Source organism: Sapajus apella, unplaced genomic scaffold (genome assembly GCF_009761245.1).
Source record: "Sapajus apella isolate SASKATOON/1434 unplaced genomic scaffold, GSC_monkey_1.0 scaffold2, whole genome shotgun sequence".
NCBI lineage: Eukaryota > Metazoa > Chordata > Mammalia > Primates > Cebidae > Sapajus > Sapajus apella.
This window is the reverse complement of record NW_022436942.1, coordinates 10,423,074-10,442,447: the sequence shown is the minus strand read 5'-3', so window position 1 is coordinate 10,442,447 and position 19,374 is coordinate 10,423,074. Positions and strand designations below refer to the sequence as shown.

General features: G+C 38.8%; 1 protein-coding gene across 13 annotated transcripts in view; it reads right to left on the bottom strand.

Annotated features, from left to right (window-relative positions):
- The window catches only part of GRIP1 (glutamate receptor interacting protein 1), a 702,506-nt gene that overhangs the window by 144,667 nt on the left and 538,465 nt on the right, over window positions 1–19,374 (bottom strand). For all 13 annotated transcript variants that reach the window (XM_032284375.1, XM_032284413.1, XM_032284348.1 and 10 more), the window contains 2 exons: window positions 19,156–19,231; window positions 16,829–16,974 (listed from right to left, as the gene is read on the bottom strand). In XM_032284375.1, the coding sequence (XP_032140266.1) occupies window positions 16,829–16,974; window positions 19,156–19,231 (222 nt within the window). The remainder of the gene's footprint in view (window positions 1–16,828; window positions 16,975–19,155; window positions 19,232–19,374) is intronic.

Sequence of the window (19,374 nt, the reverse complement as noted above, 5' to 3'; positions counted from 1 at the left end):
TTAGAATACATAAAGTCACATTCCAATATTTGTACGGCTGCCTTCAAAACTTTTATCTGTATTTAAAACATTATTTCATATACCTGCTATAGTTTCTTTCAATCTTATGTAAGTATAATGTCGGATTTGTGAGGTTCATCTGGATTTAATCCTAGGTTTAACACTACATGGTTTGTGTGAATTTGAATAATTAACTTCTTCCAGACACAGTTACTTCATCTGTTAAAAATACGGATGTTAGGCCAGGTGCAGTGGCTCTATAGTCCCAGCACTTTGGGAGGCTGAGGTGGGAGGGTTGCTTGAAGCCAGGAGTTTGAGACCAGCCTAAAGTGAGAGTGTCTCTACAAAAAAAAAAAAAAGAAAAAAAATTAAAAAAGTAGCCGGATATGGTGTCACATGCCTGTATTCCCAGCTACTTGAGAGGTTGAAGTAGGAGGATCTCTTGAGCCCATGAGTTTGAGGCTGCAGTGAGCTATGATTGCACGACTGCACTCCAGCCAGAGTGACAGAGCAAGACCCCATCTCAACAAAGAAGAAATAAAATGGATAATCATGCATGTGTCATAGGGTTTCTGTAACTACCAGAGTTAATACATGCGTAAAGCACCTTGTACAATGCTTGTCAATATAAACTGCATAAATTAATGTTCATTTTCTTCTCTACTTCTTCTTGGGTTAATCCTAGGGAATAAGTATGCCATCTATGATGCCTAATTAGTTTTCTAGTTGATGTGAAAAATCAGTTTCTTTACTTGGCCAGAGAAAGCTAAAGAAAAGACCCTTAAGCCAAAAAATTAAATTACTTATTTAGATGCCTCCAGAACTTTTTTTTTTTTTTTTTGAGATGGAGTTTCACTCACGTTAACCAGGCTGGAGTGCAATGGCGTGATCTCGGCTCACCGCAACCTCCGCCTCCTGGGTTCAGGCAATTCTCCTGCCTCAGCCTCCTGAGTAGCTGGGATTACAGGCACGTGCCACCATGCCCAGCTAATTTTTTGTACTTTTAGTAGAGACGGGGTTTCACCATGTTGACCAGGATGGTCTCGATCTCTTGACCTTGTGATCCACCCGTCTCGGCCTCCCAAAGTACTGGGATTACAGGCTTGAGCCACCGCGCCTGGCCTCCAGAACTTTTAAGTTAGTGCTACTTCCATGTAAGAGGCAGTGAGGTTGTTTTCAAAAGAAAGTTATGAGAGAAAGAGAAGGGAGAGAGGAGGAGCCAGACACTTTCCAGTGTATCATCAGTTAGATTTGCATGTGTCGTTCCACTTACTTAGCTTTTAGTGTTGTGAATTATTTCAATATTACCCTATCTGCAATTTTAGATTATCTATGCTGTTATGGATTGAGTTTTATAATCTATAACTAATGAAGTCATACTTTGGGCAAGGTATTCAAAAAGCATCTATATGTGGAGCATGTGGACTGTACAAATTACAAAAAGGAAATTATTTTCTATTTTTTTCACAGGTGGCATAGTTCATATTCCTGCCAAATAATATCTTCAGCGTGACTGACCAAACTAAAACTCACCTTGAGGTCTTCCCCACCCCCACCATGCCCTCCCAAGTGTGAGACTTCCTCAGGAAAGGCTGCTAAGCTCCTGCTCTAATTTTGTTAGGACAGTTAAATGTAAAGGAAGCAGATTCCACAAGGCAAATGTACCACTCAGCACAAAATTGACGTTTAAGGAATTCAACACATGTGTTGAAGTTAAGGGAGGTCCGAGAGTTACACAAAGCAGCTCCCAGCAGCGTGAGACATCTCAGATGTGGTGCAGCGAAACCAAAGGAGCCCTGCGTGGCAGGCAAGCAATGGGGATGTACTGAGGTGCGCCAGGCGAAGGCCGGTGGGATTTCACATGAGTGCAGCTGAAATGACTTCAGTACTTGAACCGATTCCTGTGAATTAATGATAACCACTCCTTCCCACTCTCTGAAAGAGTGTGTGTGGCTCAGTACATTTCTTGTTCTAACCTCTTGAGAGCCACAAACTGAAATGAGCCAGAAGGAAAGTCTTCAGTGAGCTGGAAACGTAGTCTCAATACTTAGCTTGTTCCAATATATGCTGCTTATCTGAAGCCATACCCGCAGGTGTCTAAGAGCATCTCCTTTTACCAGTACTTACAAGGCTCGAGCTCTGTGGAAGATAGGGAATATGGCGGCGGTTGGACCAAGAGTATGGATACCAAGATTTACATTCTTTAAAAGACCTGCAGAACACTCAGCTTTCAACCAGCCAAGTCATCACGATGGGGCACTTTTCAAAAGCTACATAATTAGGGACTTCTATCATGAAGACTCATTTGCTGTTTTGCTCCAACAAGGGTTATTTAAAATAGGAGAGCTGAACACAAGGTGATACAGGCCACTTTGTAGACAGACCCCAGTACTTCCCAATATTCAAAGAACTGGAGAGAAATGATTTGTCACTGTGTACTACTGTATCTTCTCTGGGGAAGGTCTCTTACAGTCCTTCAAACTTTGAATCTTTAGACTAAGATTTACTGTTAGATTCTGGAGCTATAGTGCTCCTGAATCACTGGGAATTGCTAATGAAAATTTGGGTAGGAAGTCAACTCCTGGTGTGAGCCAATGAATGGCCTGAAACCCTTCCATGTAGTGCTCTGAGATTCAGGCATCCTGATGCTTTTATCTACAGCTGGAGGAAATGCTTCTGTAAGGAAAGGGAAGAAAAGGGAAAGAAGGGCACAAGGGGAGGGAAGAAAAGGGAAAACGAAGGAGAGAGAATAGGAGAGGAAGAGAGGAAAGATGGAACGAAGAAAAAGGACAGAAAGGGAGGATGAATAAGAATACAAACTGCTTACTTAAGCCATTACTGCATCTTTTACTACTACCTTTGGAGTTCTTCAAGGAAGAGTAAATGTGCACTCTCAATTTAGATGAAACACTGCTTTTAAGCTGTCTGCATTTCATTCAGATAACAAATATTTAACATGCACTTCTTTTGTGTGTCAGGTACATACTATGCATACAGTGGTAAAAATACATAATGTCCCTGTCTCCTGTCTCTGCCCTTCTGGTGCTTGTGGTCTAATGAAAGAGACTAGCAGCTTAGCTTATCAACAAATTACCATTGCAATTGTGATAATTACTGTGAAGGAAAAGTAAGGGCTCCCTTGGGGAGTAAAACAGGGAGACCTAATCTAGATAGGATGTTGGGGAAGTTCGTTTTCTTTGAGTAAGAGACATTTAGGCTGAGGCTTTAAAGAACATTACAATATAGCTGGTAAAGAATGTGTGCAGGGATTGGATATCACTTCTTAGGCAGAGGGAACAGAACTTGCAAAGCCCCTGAGGACAAGGACCTGGTATTAGGAAGGAGTTTAAAACAAGAGCATTGGGAATCAAAGGGAAGAGAGCCACTAGGTAAGTTGAACACTGAGATGGGGGAGCAGTTCTGGGTAAAGGGCACATAGGATTTGGAGGCATGGCACACATTTAGTGGAATGATATTGAATGGAAGTGATGTGAACAGCAGAGGTAGACACAAGCTGGGAGGTGACTGCAGTTCTTTGGGAGAGAGATGGCAGCATCTGTGAGTGAGAGGCATGGACAAGTGTGTGGACAGCTAAAATGGAGAGGAGCAGGATGACCGGAGAGAGGAGTTAGGGAACTATGTCAGGGTTGGGTGTCAGGGGGCGGGATAAATAAGACATGGTCCAGGCTTTTGGCTTGAGAATTGCTCAAGTGGGGGCACTAGTGCCTGAGATGGGGAAGAGGGGAGACAAACAGGCTAAGTGGCAGGGGGTGGGGGCGGGAAGAACTTCTAAAGAGTTAATTTGAAGAATTATCATATAAACGCTGTGTTAAAGCTTTTCTGGTTAAATTGATTTTAAGCAAGGGTTCTGAAATCAGGCATAACAGTTTGAATTCTGGCTCTGTTATTTTCTACCTAGGCAATTTATTTTATTTCCTCTGATTTCTCAAACAGGGATTCTTAAGCCTATCTCTTAAGGTAAAAATGCAATGAGATAATGTTTATAAAATGCCTTGAACACCATAGGCACTTAGTTAATAAAAATTACGATTGCTATAATCTGCTAATGGCAACGTGTTATGTTAGAGGAATGACTGAGTTTTGACTTTGACATTTATAAACTGCGTCATCCAGGCAAAACAAAAAAATGTATTTGAGATTTCTTATCATTAAAACCAGCCAAATTACACTCCTTTTCTACATCATGAAGAATATAAAAATGTTAATTACAACTCTGACATTTTTAATTTAATCTTGAACCTATACCATTGATAGTGATAAGAGGCCTGTGAGTGAAATAGTCGTTGTACTACATGGAAGAGAAGATTATAAATGTTTATAGTCTGTGACCAGAGGAGCTCTGTGAAAAACAGCATTGTAAAGAGAATAGTGCACTGGGGGAAAGGTATTATTTAATGTCAGTCTCATCATCACTGAGAAGGAGCAAAAAGTTCCCTAGGACATCCAAATGTCAACTACAAAGTTCTTATGTAATATTTTGGAAATGTAGCCTTCAACATTAGGTGTATGGTGACCATGAAGCCTATCATTGTAGAAGAACTGACCTATCACTGTAGAAGTCATGTGGATTCTTCCATTAATCAAAAAGTGACAGACTCCCATATCAACATAGCCCTTTCAGCCTTTTTTTCAGAAAACAAGAGGTAGCCTGCTTTCCTTAAATAGGTTATTATGAGGATAAAATATGATGAATATTGTAAAAGTATATATTAAACTAAAGGTGCTCTAAATATAAAAAATTATTTTGGATATTATTACATTTGGGAGAAAGGTTCAAAATCAAATAATCTTCATTTATTTGTTCCATCAACCAACAAATACATAATATCTTTTATGTATAGGGTACAAGAGAGGGTACAATACGGATATGAAATTGCTTTCGTCATCAAGAAGTTTATAGTATTGAAGAGGAGAGATAGTCACACACACAGATAACTATAGTAGTATACTGAATGGGGCAGATACTATAGGAAGCATCTAAAAAAGATAAGATAGGCCGGGCGCTGTGGCTCATGGCTATAATCCCAGCACTTTGGGAGGCCGAGATGGGCGGATCATGAAGTCAAGAGATCAAGATCATCCTGGCCAACATAGTGAAAGCCCGTCTCTACCCAAAATACAAAAAAATTAGCTGGGTGTGGTGGCGCATGCCTGTAGTCCCAGCTACTCAGGAGGCTGAGGCAGGAGAATTGCTTGAATGCGGGAGGCAGAGGTTGCAGTGAGCTGAGATTGCGCAACTGCATTCCAGTCTGGTGCCTGGTGACAGAGCAAGACTCTGTCTCAAAAAAAAAAAAAAAAAAAAAAGAAGATAGTATGGGAGTTAATAGAATAGAGATATTTACTTTAGCTGGGTTTACCAGGATAATTCTAAGAACAGGTTTTGTACAGTGGCTCATGCCTGTAATCCCAGTACTTTTGGGTGGCCAAGGCGGGAGGATCACTTGAGCGCAGGAGTTTGAGATCAGCCTAGGCAACAGAGCAAGACCCTGTCTCAACAAAAAATAAAAATAAAAAATTATCCAGGCATGGTTGTACATGCCTGTAGTCCCAGCTACTCGGGAGGCTGAAATGGGAGGATCATGTGAGCCCAGGGGGTCGGGGCCGCTGTGATTGTGCCACTGCACTGCAGCCTTGGCAACAGAGCCAAGATTTTATCTCAAAAAAACAAAACAGAACAAAACAAATAAACAAAAAAAAAACCAAAATAGGAACGAATTTGAAAGGCTGTAATAGTAGAGTAAGAAAATTCACATAATAGCAAAAATAATAGTAAAACAACAATAAAATCAGATTTTAAAGTTTTTTATATGTGCCAAAAATATGTCGAGTGCTTTAAATGTATTAACAACTTTGATCATCACAATAACCACAGGAAGGAGCTGCTATGACCAATCTCCATTTACAGACTTAGAAAGATCACACATCCAGTAAGTTGCAGAGCCAGGAATCATGATACTCTATTGTCTCCAGATAGGATGAAAGTTATGAAGAAACAGAAAAACATGGTAGAATCTTGGTGACAAATCATTAGGTTCTCAGTATGGCTGAAGCACAACAGAAAACAAATCTAGAGAGTTAGGTCAGGGAAAGGCTGAGCAGAGTCTTAGTGTTAGACTAAAAACTGTGGTTGTTTATTTTATAGCTAACAGGGAGATGTCTACATAGAGATGATGGGATTTGTGAGAACAGATGTCAATGTTATGAGAGAGAGTCTTCAGAGACAGGAAAGGTAAAGAGGTTCAGGGAAAAATTTCACAGTGAGTTTCTTGCATTTTACTTGTTTTCAAGTAAAATAATGCAGTAGGAGAGGTGGTCTGTGTAATAGTCAATCATTCAGTATTCCTTGTGAATGACCCCATTAGATGCTACAGTGATTTTCAGTGGGGATAAGTCTGACCTGCAATGCCCCCATAGAGATCATGTGAAAGCTTGCTGGTTTTTCCATTTCCTATATTAGTGCTACCAATAAAATGTCTTCAGGTGGTAAGAACTAGGTGTTACAGAAATAAAATATTGAATATTGGTGTGTTCTCAAAGAAATTCACATTAAAAGTATGATCTCAACCAGCTTCTGATAATTCACAGCAGAGAAACTCTTCTTTAATCTTTAAAGTAAACCAGAGGGTCCTTACCAAAATGCTCTGACTTCCTGACCTCAAGACAGATTCAGGGCAGTTTCTATCACGGTTGTGAAGCCCGTGTCACACAGAAGAGCCAGGAAGCAGGGGGCTCAGTGGGTGTTACTGTATTGAGCAAGTGTACCCTCCTGAGTGATATCACAGGGGCATCTAGGAGTCATTTTCAGTGTCAAAGTCACAGAAACTAGTAGTAAAATAGTTTATCTCCTTGGTAGCATGACTGTTAGAGTTAACCTGGCATTTTACTACCCACTGGTATACCCGAAATAATTCTTAAAAAATAATTTTATTACATACCAAGCACTGAAGTAAATGCTGTTGGGAAAAGATAACTAAAATATAGAGAAAATCACATCATGCTTGATGGGGAATATTGTAGTCTCTGTTTCATTTGAAGTTATATACTATTATATAATGGCTAATGGAAGGTTAAAAGAAGAGTAATTTTTTTCTCCAGTGAATAACTGGAGCTCATTTTATAAAGAGGAATGTTAAATTAGTATACAATCACAGAGTAAAGTAATCTTAATTAGTACTTTGGTAGCACTCCATAAAAGATGGCCCCAGACTGACCTTATGATCAAAGAAGTGCTCGCCTACTACTCTTCTCAAAAGGAAAAGCCATTCTTGTCTAACTAATACACGTACGTGACCTCAGAGAAACTTATCACACAAAGAGAGATGCCTCCCCTGACAGAGTTCGGTCAGTTTTTCCTATTTTTAAAATATGCTAAAATCAAAGGGCTAATTTTCTCCCTAAAAAACATGTTTCATTTTAGAAGTATCATATACAATCTGAAAAGGAGGGAAATTTAGCCAACTTCCCATTAATTTAGTAAATGTCTCAGAATGCAAAGATCAAAATATTCACAGATAATGTCTTCACAGCAGCATGTTTGCTTTATGTCTACTATTAGAATGCTGGGAGGAAAATTTGTAATTGTCAATGGGGCTGCTGGGTTTGATGTGATTAACAAGGGAAATGATCAACTTTCCTTTTTAGATAGTGATTTTAACTGTAGCCACTATAAATTGGTTGAATGTTAAACTATTTTTATTTATAGCATTTTTGTTTTGTATTTGTGGTTACATTGATGAAAAAAGCAGTGATGATAAATTCTGAAACCTTTTAAGAGAATTTACCAGGTCCAGAGATAGAATAGTGGAGCTGGAAGAACCTCTGAGATGATGATGTCTGGTCTCCGCATGTTATGAGTTAGAAGTAGTGGCAAAGATTTTTAAAAAACGCTTCTGATCCTATTACATTGAGATATTACCTAAAATATAACCAATTTGGCCCTTAGAGAAAATTTAGATATTAAATTATTTGTCCCTGTTACTCCTACTCTGAATCAACTACTCATCACCATGGTACCTAATATAATACTAAGCTTCTAGAAGGAGTGCCTAAATTATATTCTACAGCATTTTGTATTCTTACATTTGTGTTACTCAGGAATTTGAAAGTGGTTATGAATACCTCTAATACAGTTTGGATGTCACTTCCAAATTTCATGTTGAAATGTAATCCCCAGTGCTGGAGGCAGGGTCTGGTGGGAGGTGTTTGGGTCATGGGAGCAGATTCCTCATGGCTTGGTGCTATCCTCAGAATAGTGTGCTCTCATAAGATTTGGTTGTTTAAAATAATGTGGTACCCTCTCCTTCTCTCTCTTGCTTATGTCCTTGTCCTGTGATGTATTTGCTTCCACTTCACCTTCTGCCATGAGTAAAAGCTCACTGAGGTCTTCCCAGAATCCAAGTAGATGCTGACACCATGCTTGTACAGTCTGCAGAACTGTGAGCCAATTAAATCTCTCTTCCTTACAAATTACCCAGTCTCAGGTATTTCTTTATAACAATGCAAGAATGGCTTAACATAATCTCCTGCACTAAAATCAGACTGTCCAAATCACTTCAGAGACCCAGAAATGAACAATTAATACATTAGGAATTGTTACATGCAGTTAGACAGGCATGAGCAGGGCATGAGAGGGCTCTGCTCCCCACCCACCAGGAATGTCAGGTGATTATCAGGTGATGGTTTGGCAGTTATCACATTGCTGCTCTAAAAACGATAATTCAGCAGCCAGCCAACCAGGGAGAGACAGTCTCCTGAAGGTCTACAGCTGTCACACTAAAGTGTTAATTGAATGTAGGCACCAGGGACAGGCAACTTTCCAAACAGATAAAAACACTTGAAATTGGTAATTGGCTTTCAACAGGATCTCAGGAATTGGGCTAGTGAATCAGACAAACACATTAAAAGAGAAAAATGGTAGAACATGACTTTTGGGGGGCCTTCCACCAGAAAAGGGAAGAAAGCTTCAGATGGGCATGTATGCAACTTCCTAAACACTGCACATGTTCGCTTCCCAAGCATAAGGAGGGCACATGCAGGCAGCCACCCTAAGCCCTAGGGTCAACGTTGAATGCCCGCTTGGGTCTCTTTCCTTTCTTTCCTGCTCTAAAGCTTTTTAAAATAAACTTCCACTCCTGCTCTCAAAGTTTGCCTTGCTCTCTTTTTCCGCCTTATGCCCCTCAGTTGAATTCTTTCTTCTGAGGAGACAAGAATTGAGGTTGCTGCAGACCCATAAGGGTTAACCACTGGTAACTTGGATACCTTCTACCCCTAACAGAGTGAGTTGTCAGGATACACGTGTGCCCCTGAGCTGAAGAAAGCAATAGGACTGCGGTAAACAGGAGGCTGCAGGCCCAGGACAAAGAAGCCTGGGGGAGCCTACGGTGGCTCTGAAGAGAGGGACTGGGAGTCTGCTAGGAACTTCCCATTCCTCCCACTCCTCAAATATCTGTTCTGGGAAGCGTGAGGTTAGATAGAGGAGACTGTTCCACTTGGGACAGGAACTTCCCATAGGGATCTTCTTTTTGAGAGCCTATACAAGTTAGGCTGTGTTGGAGTTGGGCTGGCTGAAACAAAAAGGTCATTGTGTAGAGCTGGAATCACACACCCAAGTGCCCGGGGGACAGGCATGATGGTGACTTGCTATAAGGCTTTACTGTCAAAGAAATGATTTGGACAAACTGGAGAGAACATCCCCATCGAGAGGGGCAGCCTGAGAGTCAACTCAAGCTAAGGGTTATGTACAGGAATGCTGGCCTGGTGATGTCGAATTACTAAGAGTAACCCCACATTTAGATTTATTCTAAATACAAAGTCGCTCTTTATAGGTGTTGAAAATGAATTCCAACTTCTCAAAAACACAGTGAAGACTGAAAAATACATGTTCCACAGTCATGCCCTCTAGTTTGTTGCCTCTTGTAGAAAGTGTAAAAAAAAAAAGGGGGATTAATGTGTGGTGTTGTAGGAAGAAGCATAAGCTTCCAGTTACAGTGAAAAGATGACAACAAAGTATTCTATTATTCAGATTTGTCAGATAGAAAGCATCTAAAACCAAATTAGATATGGACTGGTTCTTTGGTCTAGTGGCCTGAATCTCACTTGGGTGTCTAAGTGGGTATGGGATGTTAACAAGATGCATTTGTAATTACATGTGCCTGTAGTGCTCAGGTAGATGGTGTAGGTACTCACAGTGCTCTTTTCCTCTAAACTTCAAAATCCTTCAGAACTCAACCATCTTCAAACTGCAAGATCCTTCTCAATGCAGTGTTTCAGATGGCCACCATCAGTTAATCATAAATGACATAAGAAATAGAAAATTATTGACTCCCCCTGGCCTAGATGAGCCTGATATATAATGTATATAATTTTCTGATATTTTATCAGTTTATTTGTCCAAAAACATCCAGAGAAAGATGATATAACATGCTCTAGTCAAATATAGAGATTAGAAAAAACCTCAAAAGCTACTTACTCATTTGTTTGAAAAATATTGAGAGTATCCTTTATGCCAGGCACATTGCTAGGCACTGGAGTTGGTCTAGCTGATAATCACTAAACAATCGGTTAGAATTCCGACTACTGGCATTTCTTTTCTAGTCTGTTCCTGTCTCTTCATCTTGATTTTGGTGGACAGTCCTGTGATACGCAGACTTTCTGAATTTATCCCCCAACAATTCCATGCCCTAAGCCCCAGATTCTGTGAATATGATGATATGACATGTAACTCCAGTGACTGTGTTATATCATTTGGCACAGTGGATCTTAAAAAAGGGAGATTATCTGGGTGGTCCCAAGGTCATCAAATGAGTCCTTAAAAGTAGAGGACTTTCTCCAACTAGTGGTATGAGAGGAAGGCAGAAGAGAAAATCAGAGGTATATGAAATGTGAGGACTCAATGCACCATTCCTGGCTTGAAGATGGAGGGGCCATGTGAGAAGAAATGAAGAAATATAGGTGGTTTCTAGGAACAGCAAATGGTCCCAGATAGCAGCCAGCAAGGAAATGAGGACCTTAGACTGACCCCAAGGAACTGATTCTGCCAACAATCTGCATTAGCTTGGAAGGGATTATTTCCCAGACCTTTGAGATAAGAGCTTAGCCTGCTGACATCTTGACCTTGTAAGAAGATCCTAAGCAAAGAACTCACCCACACTTGCCTGGATTTCTAACTTATAAAACTGTAAATGACTACCTTTGTGGCATTTTGCTACAACGTAATAGAAAACTAACACAGTAGTGCTGAGAGGGGTTAGTGTGGGGAACTCAACAGCAACATCTATCTAAATATTGGAGAATAAACTAGATGAAATTTTATATCCTCTTCCAAGCTTCTGTGTCTAATTCTTAAAAAAATTCCAAAAAGTAACCCAAAAGTTTTTTGGAACGTACAGCTTATATCTGCCAATTTTGGCATTTATTTTGCACTCAGTAGCCAGAATTAGTTTGTAACACGTAACTGAAAAAAGACTTCCATACACAATGCATAAGGAAATCATATAAACAAATAAGAATAGAATTATCCAATAGAAAGAAAATGGATCAAAACACTTGAGCAGACATATCACAAAAACATCCATAAGGCCAATATTAGAGACTCACATAATTTTAAAAATCCAGAGCAAGTTACAAGTCAGTACAGATTTGGCACGATTTTATATATCTCTTGACTCTATAACACCTGCCCAAGGATTGGTGTTCAGAACAATGTTCTTGACATAATTGTGCGCTCCTCCACCAAAGACTCAAGTACCTAACTTAATATATATTCTCAGAAACGTATTTTAGAAATATTTCAGCAAAGATTTAAGCAAAATAAGTATTCTGATGAACTTTTAGAAAATAAAATAATCCAGAACATGTCATTTCCAAATGTGCTTTTTAGCAATGATTCAATGTTGTCACAGAGTGAACCATCAGCTGCATCTTAATTCAGCGTAATTAGAGATTTGAGGTTCATTTTAGAGAAGCGGGGCATGAAAGGAGCCAATTTAATTTACTAACAGTTTGTTAAGGCGAGCACTTTACATGTATTCATTCATTTCATCTTTTCATCAATCATATGAAGAAGTACTACTATCATCCCTATTTTAGAGATGGAAAAGTTGAAGCTTAGAGGGGTTAAATATTGTCCAAAGTCAACAGAAAGTGAAGATCCAAAATCAAGTTTGTCTGACTTTAAAAGTCACTGTATTTTAACTATAGTCATTGCTTTCTGAACTTTTTTCCTTAGATGTTCATGCTTTCCAAAGACATGGAATCAACCCAAGTGCCTATCAATGACAGACTGGATAAAGAAAATGTGGTACACATGCACTATGGAATACTATGCAGCCATAAAAAGGAATGAGAGCATGTCCTTTGCAGGGACATGGATGGAGCTGGAAGCTGTTATCCTCAGCAAACTAATGCATTAAAGAGAAAATCAAACACTGCATGTTCTCACTTATAAGTGGGAGCTGAATGATGAGAACACATGGACACATGGAGCGGAACAACAAACACTGAGGCCTTTTGGGGGAGTTGGGGGAGGGAGAACATCAGGTAGAAGAGCTAATGAATGCTGAGCTTAATACCTAGGTGATGGGTTGATCTGTGCAGCAAACCACCATGGCACATGTTCTCCTATGTAATAAACCTGCACATCCTGTACATATACCTCTAAACTTAAAAATAGAAGAAGAAAAATAAAAGATGCTCATGATTTCCTTATACTTTTATGTAACTTTTCCAACCACAGGGCTCTCAGACCCAGTCATTTGGTAATATATTTCAACAATATTGAAGTGGAGGTTTTTCCCATACAAATTTAAAATAATTTGTTCACAACTTCTTGAGCACATATGATGTGCAAAGCATTAACCCTTTTGCTCCTCATGGCAACTTGAGAGTGTGGTGGTGTAATTACCACCATTTTACACAGAAGAAATCTGGCCTCTGTGACTCCATGCTCTGCCTTGGTTCACTGTCTCCATCAATGCATTGGCCTCCTCAATTTATTCTACAGGGTCCTCTTCACCTTCCTGATGTAACTACTGGATGGTCTCAGAGTTCAGTCCTTTGGGCTCTCTCTTCTCTTTCTAAGCTCTCTTCCCTATGTGTCTCATCTAGCCTTGCAATATAAGTGATGGTGACTTAAAAATTTATATCTTCTGCCCTGACCTCTGTACTGAACTCCACCTGAAATACTCAACTTTCAACTCATACCTCCACTTACATGGACAGACATCTCAAACTTAGCATGTCCAAAATCGAACTCTTAATTTTTCTTCAAACTTATTTTTCTCAGTCTTTCTTATTTCAAAAAATTGTCCTTAAATTGTCAACACAGACTAAATTCAACTTTAGGTAATAAAATTGATAGTTTCAATAGCTTTCCTAAACAGACCACAGAATTTGCTAAAATTTATCATTTGGGATTTACTAAAAAAAAAAAAAAAAAAAAAGAGATATCTGATTCCAGGGTTGAGGTATTGATATCTATACTGTACACACACATACTAACACACATACATCACATACACATACACATTTTCTAAAAAATAAGTTGTGTACTTGTAACAGTATGTAAATAAATCAAAGTATTATTAATGAAAGTAAAACCAAAGCCACAGGCATGTCTCACTGGCTACGAAAAGGTGCTCCACATTATTATTCATCCAAGAAATGTACATCAAACTTAAAATGAGATACTACCACATGCTGATCAGAATGGTTAGAATGAAATGGGCGGAGAATACTGATATGGCTTGGTTGTGTCCCCATCCAAATCTCATCTTGAATTGTAGCTTTCACATTTCCCACGTATTGTGGGAGGTAATTGAATCATGGTGGCGGGTCTTTCCCACGCTATTTTCGTGATAGTGAATAAGTCTCATGAGATCTGATGGTCTTATAAAGGGGAGTTTCTCTGCACAAGTTCTTTTCTTTTGTCTGCCACCATGTGAAATGTTCCTTTCACCTTCTGCCACGATTATGAGGCCTCCCTAGTCATGTTGTCCTGTGAGTCCATTAAACCTCTTTCTTTGGTAAATTGCCTAGTCTCAGGTATGTCTTTATCAGCAGTGTGAAAATGGACTAATACAAATAACAAGCACTAGTGAGGATGTGAAGCAAAGTAAACTCTCATATACTATTAGTGAGAATACAGTATTTAACATTTAGTTATGTCCTAAAATGGCACCTATTATTTTCTTTGTCAATCCCACATCATCTACTTTGGGGAACTGCCGTAACTCTGGCTCATTCTGTTTGGGCCATTCAACATATGTTCTTGTCTTCCATACCACAGCTGTAGACTCCACTATATCCCTGGACATAGTGCTTAGTGTAGTGATCAGCATTTGCCCCAAGCTAAGTCATTAAGAATCTTTTAGAGGCGATCAGTCTTGTTTCTATTTCTGGCATCACAAACTCTCAAAATAATGTAGACTTGTGGGTGGTAGGGCCATCTTCCCATGACATAGCAGAGCCTTTCTTAGGCAAGAAGATCTGAGAGACAAAACTCCTATGACATTATTAAACTTGTGTCTAAAGCCAGGATATACCTTGGGCTTTTTACTCTCGTAGGCTAATAAATTCCCTCCTTAGGCTGGTTGATATAGTTTGGCTTTGTGTTCTCAAGCAAATCTCATCTCCAATTGTAATCCCACATGTTGAGGGAAGGACATGGTGGGAGGTGATTGGATCATGGGGGTAGGGAAAAACTTATGATAGTGAGTTCTCAGAAGATCTGATGGTTTAAAAGTGTGTGGTGGTCTCTCTCTTTCTCTCTCTCTCCCTCTCCTGCTGTCATGTAATATATGCCTTGCTTCTCCTTCGTATTCTGTCACGATTACAAGTTTCCTGAGGCCTCCCCAGCCATGCAGAACTATGAGTCAATTAAACCTCTTTTCATTATAAATTACCCAATCTCAGGTAGTTTTTTATAGCAGTGTGAAAGCAGACAAATACAGAAAATTGGTATCAAGAGAAATGGAGCACTGCTATAAAGATACTTGAAAATGTGGAAGCGACTTTGGAACTTGGTAACGGGCAGAGGTTGGAACAGTTTGGAGGGCTCAGAAGAAAACATAAGACGTGGGAAAGTTTGCAACTTTCCAGAGACTTGTTGGATAGTTTTCACCAAAATGCTGATAGTGATATGTACGTATACTACTGAACTATTGTTCTTTATCTAATTTAAGATCTTAAGTTTGTAATTGAAATTGTATCTATTCAGCTTTATCTAAGAGTGATAGAGGGCTATCACAATGGAAGTCTGTAAATAACTTCGAAGGGAAATAAGCTGAGAAAAGATTTTATAAAAAACAGATGCCCTGTATGTCAATGATCACACTTTATGAGCTTATTTGTTTGGTATTGTTCTTGTTTACTGTTTGTTCTTCTTAAAAATTGGAAGCTTCATAAGGGCAGGGAACAGTCTATTTTGTTTACCTCTTATTCTTGGTCCCTGCCATTTAGTTCAATAAATGTTTGTAGACTGAACAAATGAGTTAGATGTCAAATATCTGCTTCAATTTTTAATGTTAACAATCCACTTGTCTCATCACTTAAAACATAGCTTACTTATGTAATCTTCATTTATCTTCATAATTGCCTTTATAATAGGGATGCTAGTCCCCATTTGACAAATAAGGCACAGGGAAATCAAATCGTATGCTCCAAATTAATACCTAGAAATTAATAGAGTTCCAAACAGAACCCAATTAATCTAATTCGACATCTAATTTGAAAACATATAACACAAAGAAGAGAGAAAGAAAGGAAGGAAGCAAGGATGGAGAGAAGAAAAGAGAGGAAAAAAGGAAGGAGGAAAGTAAGGGAGGGAATATTCATTCATTAACTTTCCATGTCAAGGGCATACCACATCATTTATCTTTATAAAAACTCCTTAAGTTTCATACTTTCCCATTAGGAAACCTCATACTCTCTCTCCAGATCTTTCAGGCCAGCAAACAGATTAAGAATACTCTCATACGACACTGTTCTGTATGAGTCATACAGAATGAGAAATAAAGGAGTATGCAGTTATAGAATAAGCCTCTTTTTCTCAGCTACATTTCACAAGCATAAAACTGGCTGGTAAAGCTGGGCCACCTAATTGACTCTGATACTTGTAAGGTGTAGTCACAACATGATTTAAGCCTCAATTTCAAGTTCCAATTCATTCTCTCATAATTTTTCCGCCTTAGTCAATATTACACAAAACGCTGGCTCTCCTAACATTTAAAAGCCACATGAGAATATCTTGCCAGTTTTACTATGAGTATAGAAATAGTTTCTTTCTATTAGAATCATAATTTTAAAAAAGAAAATAGCACTCACTTTTAATTTTAATCAATGATGCTACATCTCCTTTATTTTCCTTATCCCTAAATATGATGATTCAATTAATGGCCATTTGTATTATTTTGATTAGCTGGCTTCATATGGTGAAGTTACAAGAAGGAAAGAAATCACCTACTGCTATCAGTCTCTATGTAATAAAAAAAAGGACCAATCCTTAAGTTAATAATATTATTTTTGTGATTTGGAGGGGAAAAACACTTTGCTGCCAAAGGGTAATCCACATAGAAGAGCTGATTGCTAGGTAAAACACTGATGGAACTTATTGACATGAGAACTCTACATCACTGAAAACTATAGCCACTCACATCTTCCTGAACTCAGAGTAAAATGATATGTATTTATGAATTCTCTCTGCTCCAGGAAGGCATGACAATACATACTTAATTCAAAATGGTTTATCAGGGACAGATGACAACGTCCTAGAGCTTAGACATCACATCACGCCCTCAGGACTTGAACATACCCATTACTGAGACATCATATTCTATCAGCAGTGTTGCTTCTTGTCCACATTGTTTAAGAATACTCATGGCTTCAGCATGTGTGGTTCCAAGAAGCCGAATTCCATCCACACTGAGCAACCTGTCACCAGGTTTGATCGTGCCCTCTCTGAAGGGAGAATAAAGGAACAGTCTTTATTAATTTAGCATAATGAGGCTTGGTATTAATAGTCACTTAGCCAAATTCATTTTGTCACACACATTCTGCCATCCAACCCATTTGCATTCATTTTAAGCATCAAGTGTGACCGTAAGAGTATAAAGAGGTAACCCTGAACAGAAAATTGCTGTCATATGAAAATCAGTAATGAGAAAATAACTACACATTAGCAAAAAACCTAGCTACCCACAGGTAATTCTTGGAGTACAAAAGTAAGAAGGGCACATTTTCCCTCTTCTGGGTTTTTGTCTAAATGTCTAAAACCGATTTATTGGAGCCCAGAAAATAGTATTCACCTATTTTCCCAAAGTCAGGTAAGCAGAAAAGCCTGCTAATTTCATTCAAAGTATTACCAGTAAACTCAAGCAAAATAGGAACTGCTGGTGAGAAATTTCCCTTGTCTATAAATTTCCCTACTGATTTATAAGGCCATTTGGCAATCATTAAATCGATTCAATCTCATATTCCCTGGAAGAGGCAGGCAAATACTATTCTCCCTGCTGTGACCACAGACACTCAAGGCCTTAAGAGATAACTCAGGACTTCAGTGACACCACAAAAGTGACACCCACAGCCAGGGTGGCCCCCCCCAGATAACACTCCCCTGCCTCAGGGAGGGGCACAAAAATGAGAAGATCAAAAGGTGGGATTATACGTTTAGGATTTGGAAAGAATAATAATGACCTTTGAAATAAACATCTTTCACCTAAATCACTCTCTAAGTCTTTGGGCTCCAAATTTTTTCTTAAATTCTCAGATTTCCTTGAGCTTTAAATTAATTTGGTAATATAAGTATGCCACTCACAAGCTTGTAGCCTATGTTTTGACACTTTTGTCAACTCCAACTCTGAATGTTAACAAGAAATGAAACATTCTAATTTGCTTCAGGAGGAGTGATTCATTAGAGACACATGAGAAGGGAAAAGGGAAAGCTCTTGGACATTTTGTTACCTGCTTCAAAAGCAAATATACATCAGCACAAGTAAGAAACCAGTGTTTTCCTATTTTCTAATTTTATATGAAATATCATCTTTCTTAAAAGCAAGCTAACCATACGAGCTTCAAAGGAAAAGAAACCTAAATTCCTTCCCCAGTTCTTTCACTTACTGGCAAATCACTTAGCCATACTGAGCCGCAGTTTTGTCATCTGTAAATGTGGATACAAAGACCTCATTTAGAGGGTGATTGTAAAGGTAAAATAAGATAATGCCTGCCAAACACTCAGAACAGTTCCTGGCACATAGTGAGTGGTTAATAAATAATGGTTATCATTATTATTTCTATCTCTTAACAAATGTTTTTAAGTTTATCCTGGTCGGAAACAGAGAGACAGAAGGAATCAGTGCATTTTCCTCCTCTCCTTCAACAATCTCTAATGGCAGCAGTTGTGTTCCCCCTTCATTCTGGAATCAACTTTTGCTGTGGGAAACTAATACGGAGATGAGTTTCTCCAGAGACACCTAAGTTGTGAGTTTACTTGGGGTTCTACAAGGCTTATAACAGGAAAGTTGAATGCACTGGCCTTTCACATATTCAAATTAGCAAGGAAGAGAAATGCAAAGAAGAGAAAATTCTAGAGACTGACGAAATGTCTTCCTTTTTACTAAAAGTCACTTCCAGTCTGACCTATATAGTCCCTATCAAAAGGTAACACTAATAACGATAAAAATGTTGAGAATGGTATAAATGTCACCACCATCACCTATCTGTCCAGGCTGAGAGCTTAGCAATGGAAGAAGATGCATTTCCAGTGTTTGCTCTAAAAGAGCCAGCTGCCTTTTGTAAGTGCCTCCCCTGTGCCAGACTCCCTGCAAGGCATTACATATCTCCAATCTTTGATAACACTGAACAGCTCTGAAAGGTAGGTATTATTATCTACATTTCCAATGGTGGTGGAAATTGAGTTCAGTGTTAAGTCACCTGACAAAGATATAGTGTAGTAAGTATAAAATCTAGAGGCAAATCTTATTTTTTCTGATTCCATAGCTCAGACTCTCAGTTTTCACATTGTAACATGTTTGCTTAATGCCTATATTTTACTGTAAATTTTCTATTTATCAACTTCTATGGCCAAAGTCCCCAGCTTTATTTATTCTATTTTGGGTAGTGACACAGAAAGATAAAGTTTACCTGTCAGCAGGCCCTCCAGGACGAACACATGTTATCACAACTGGACGAGATTTATTTCTATCATCATGTGCTCCCCCTAGCAAAGAAAAGGAATAGAGCTTAAAAAATGCTTTCATTGTTGACATTTGAAAAATTCACCTACAAGATACCGGCTGAGAAATGTCCTCCTTGATGTACGGAAGAAAATATGTAAAATCTTCTTTGAGGCATACAAAAGCC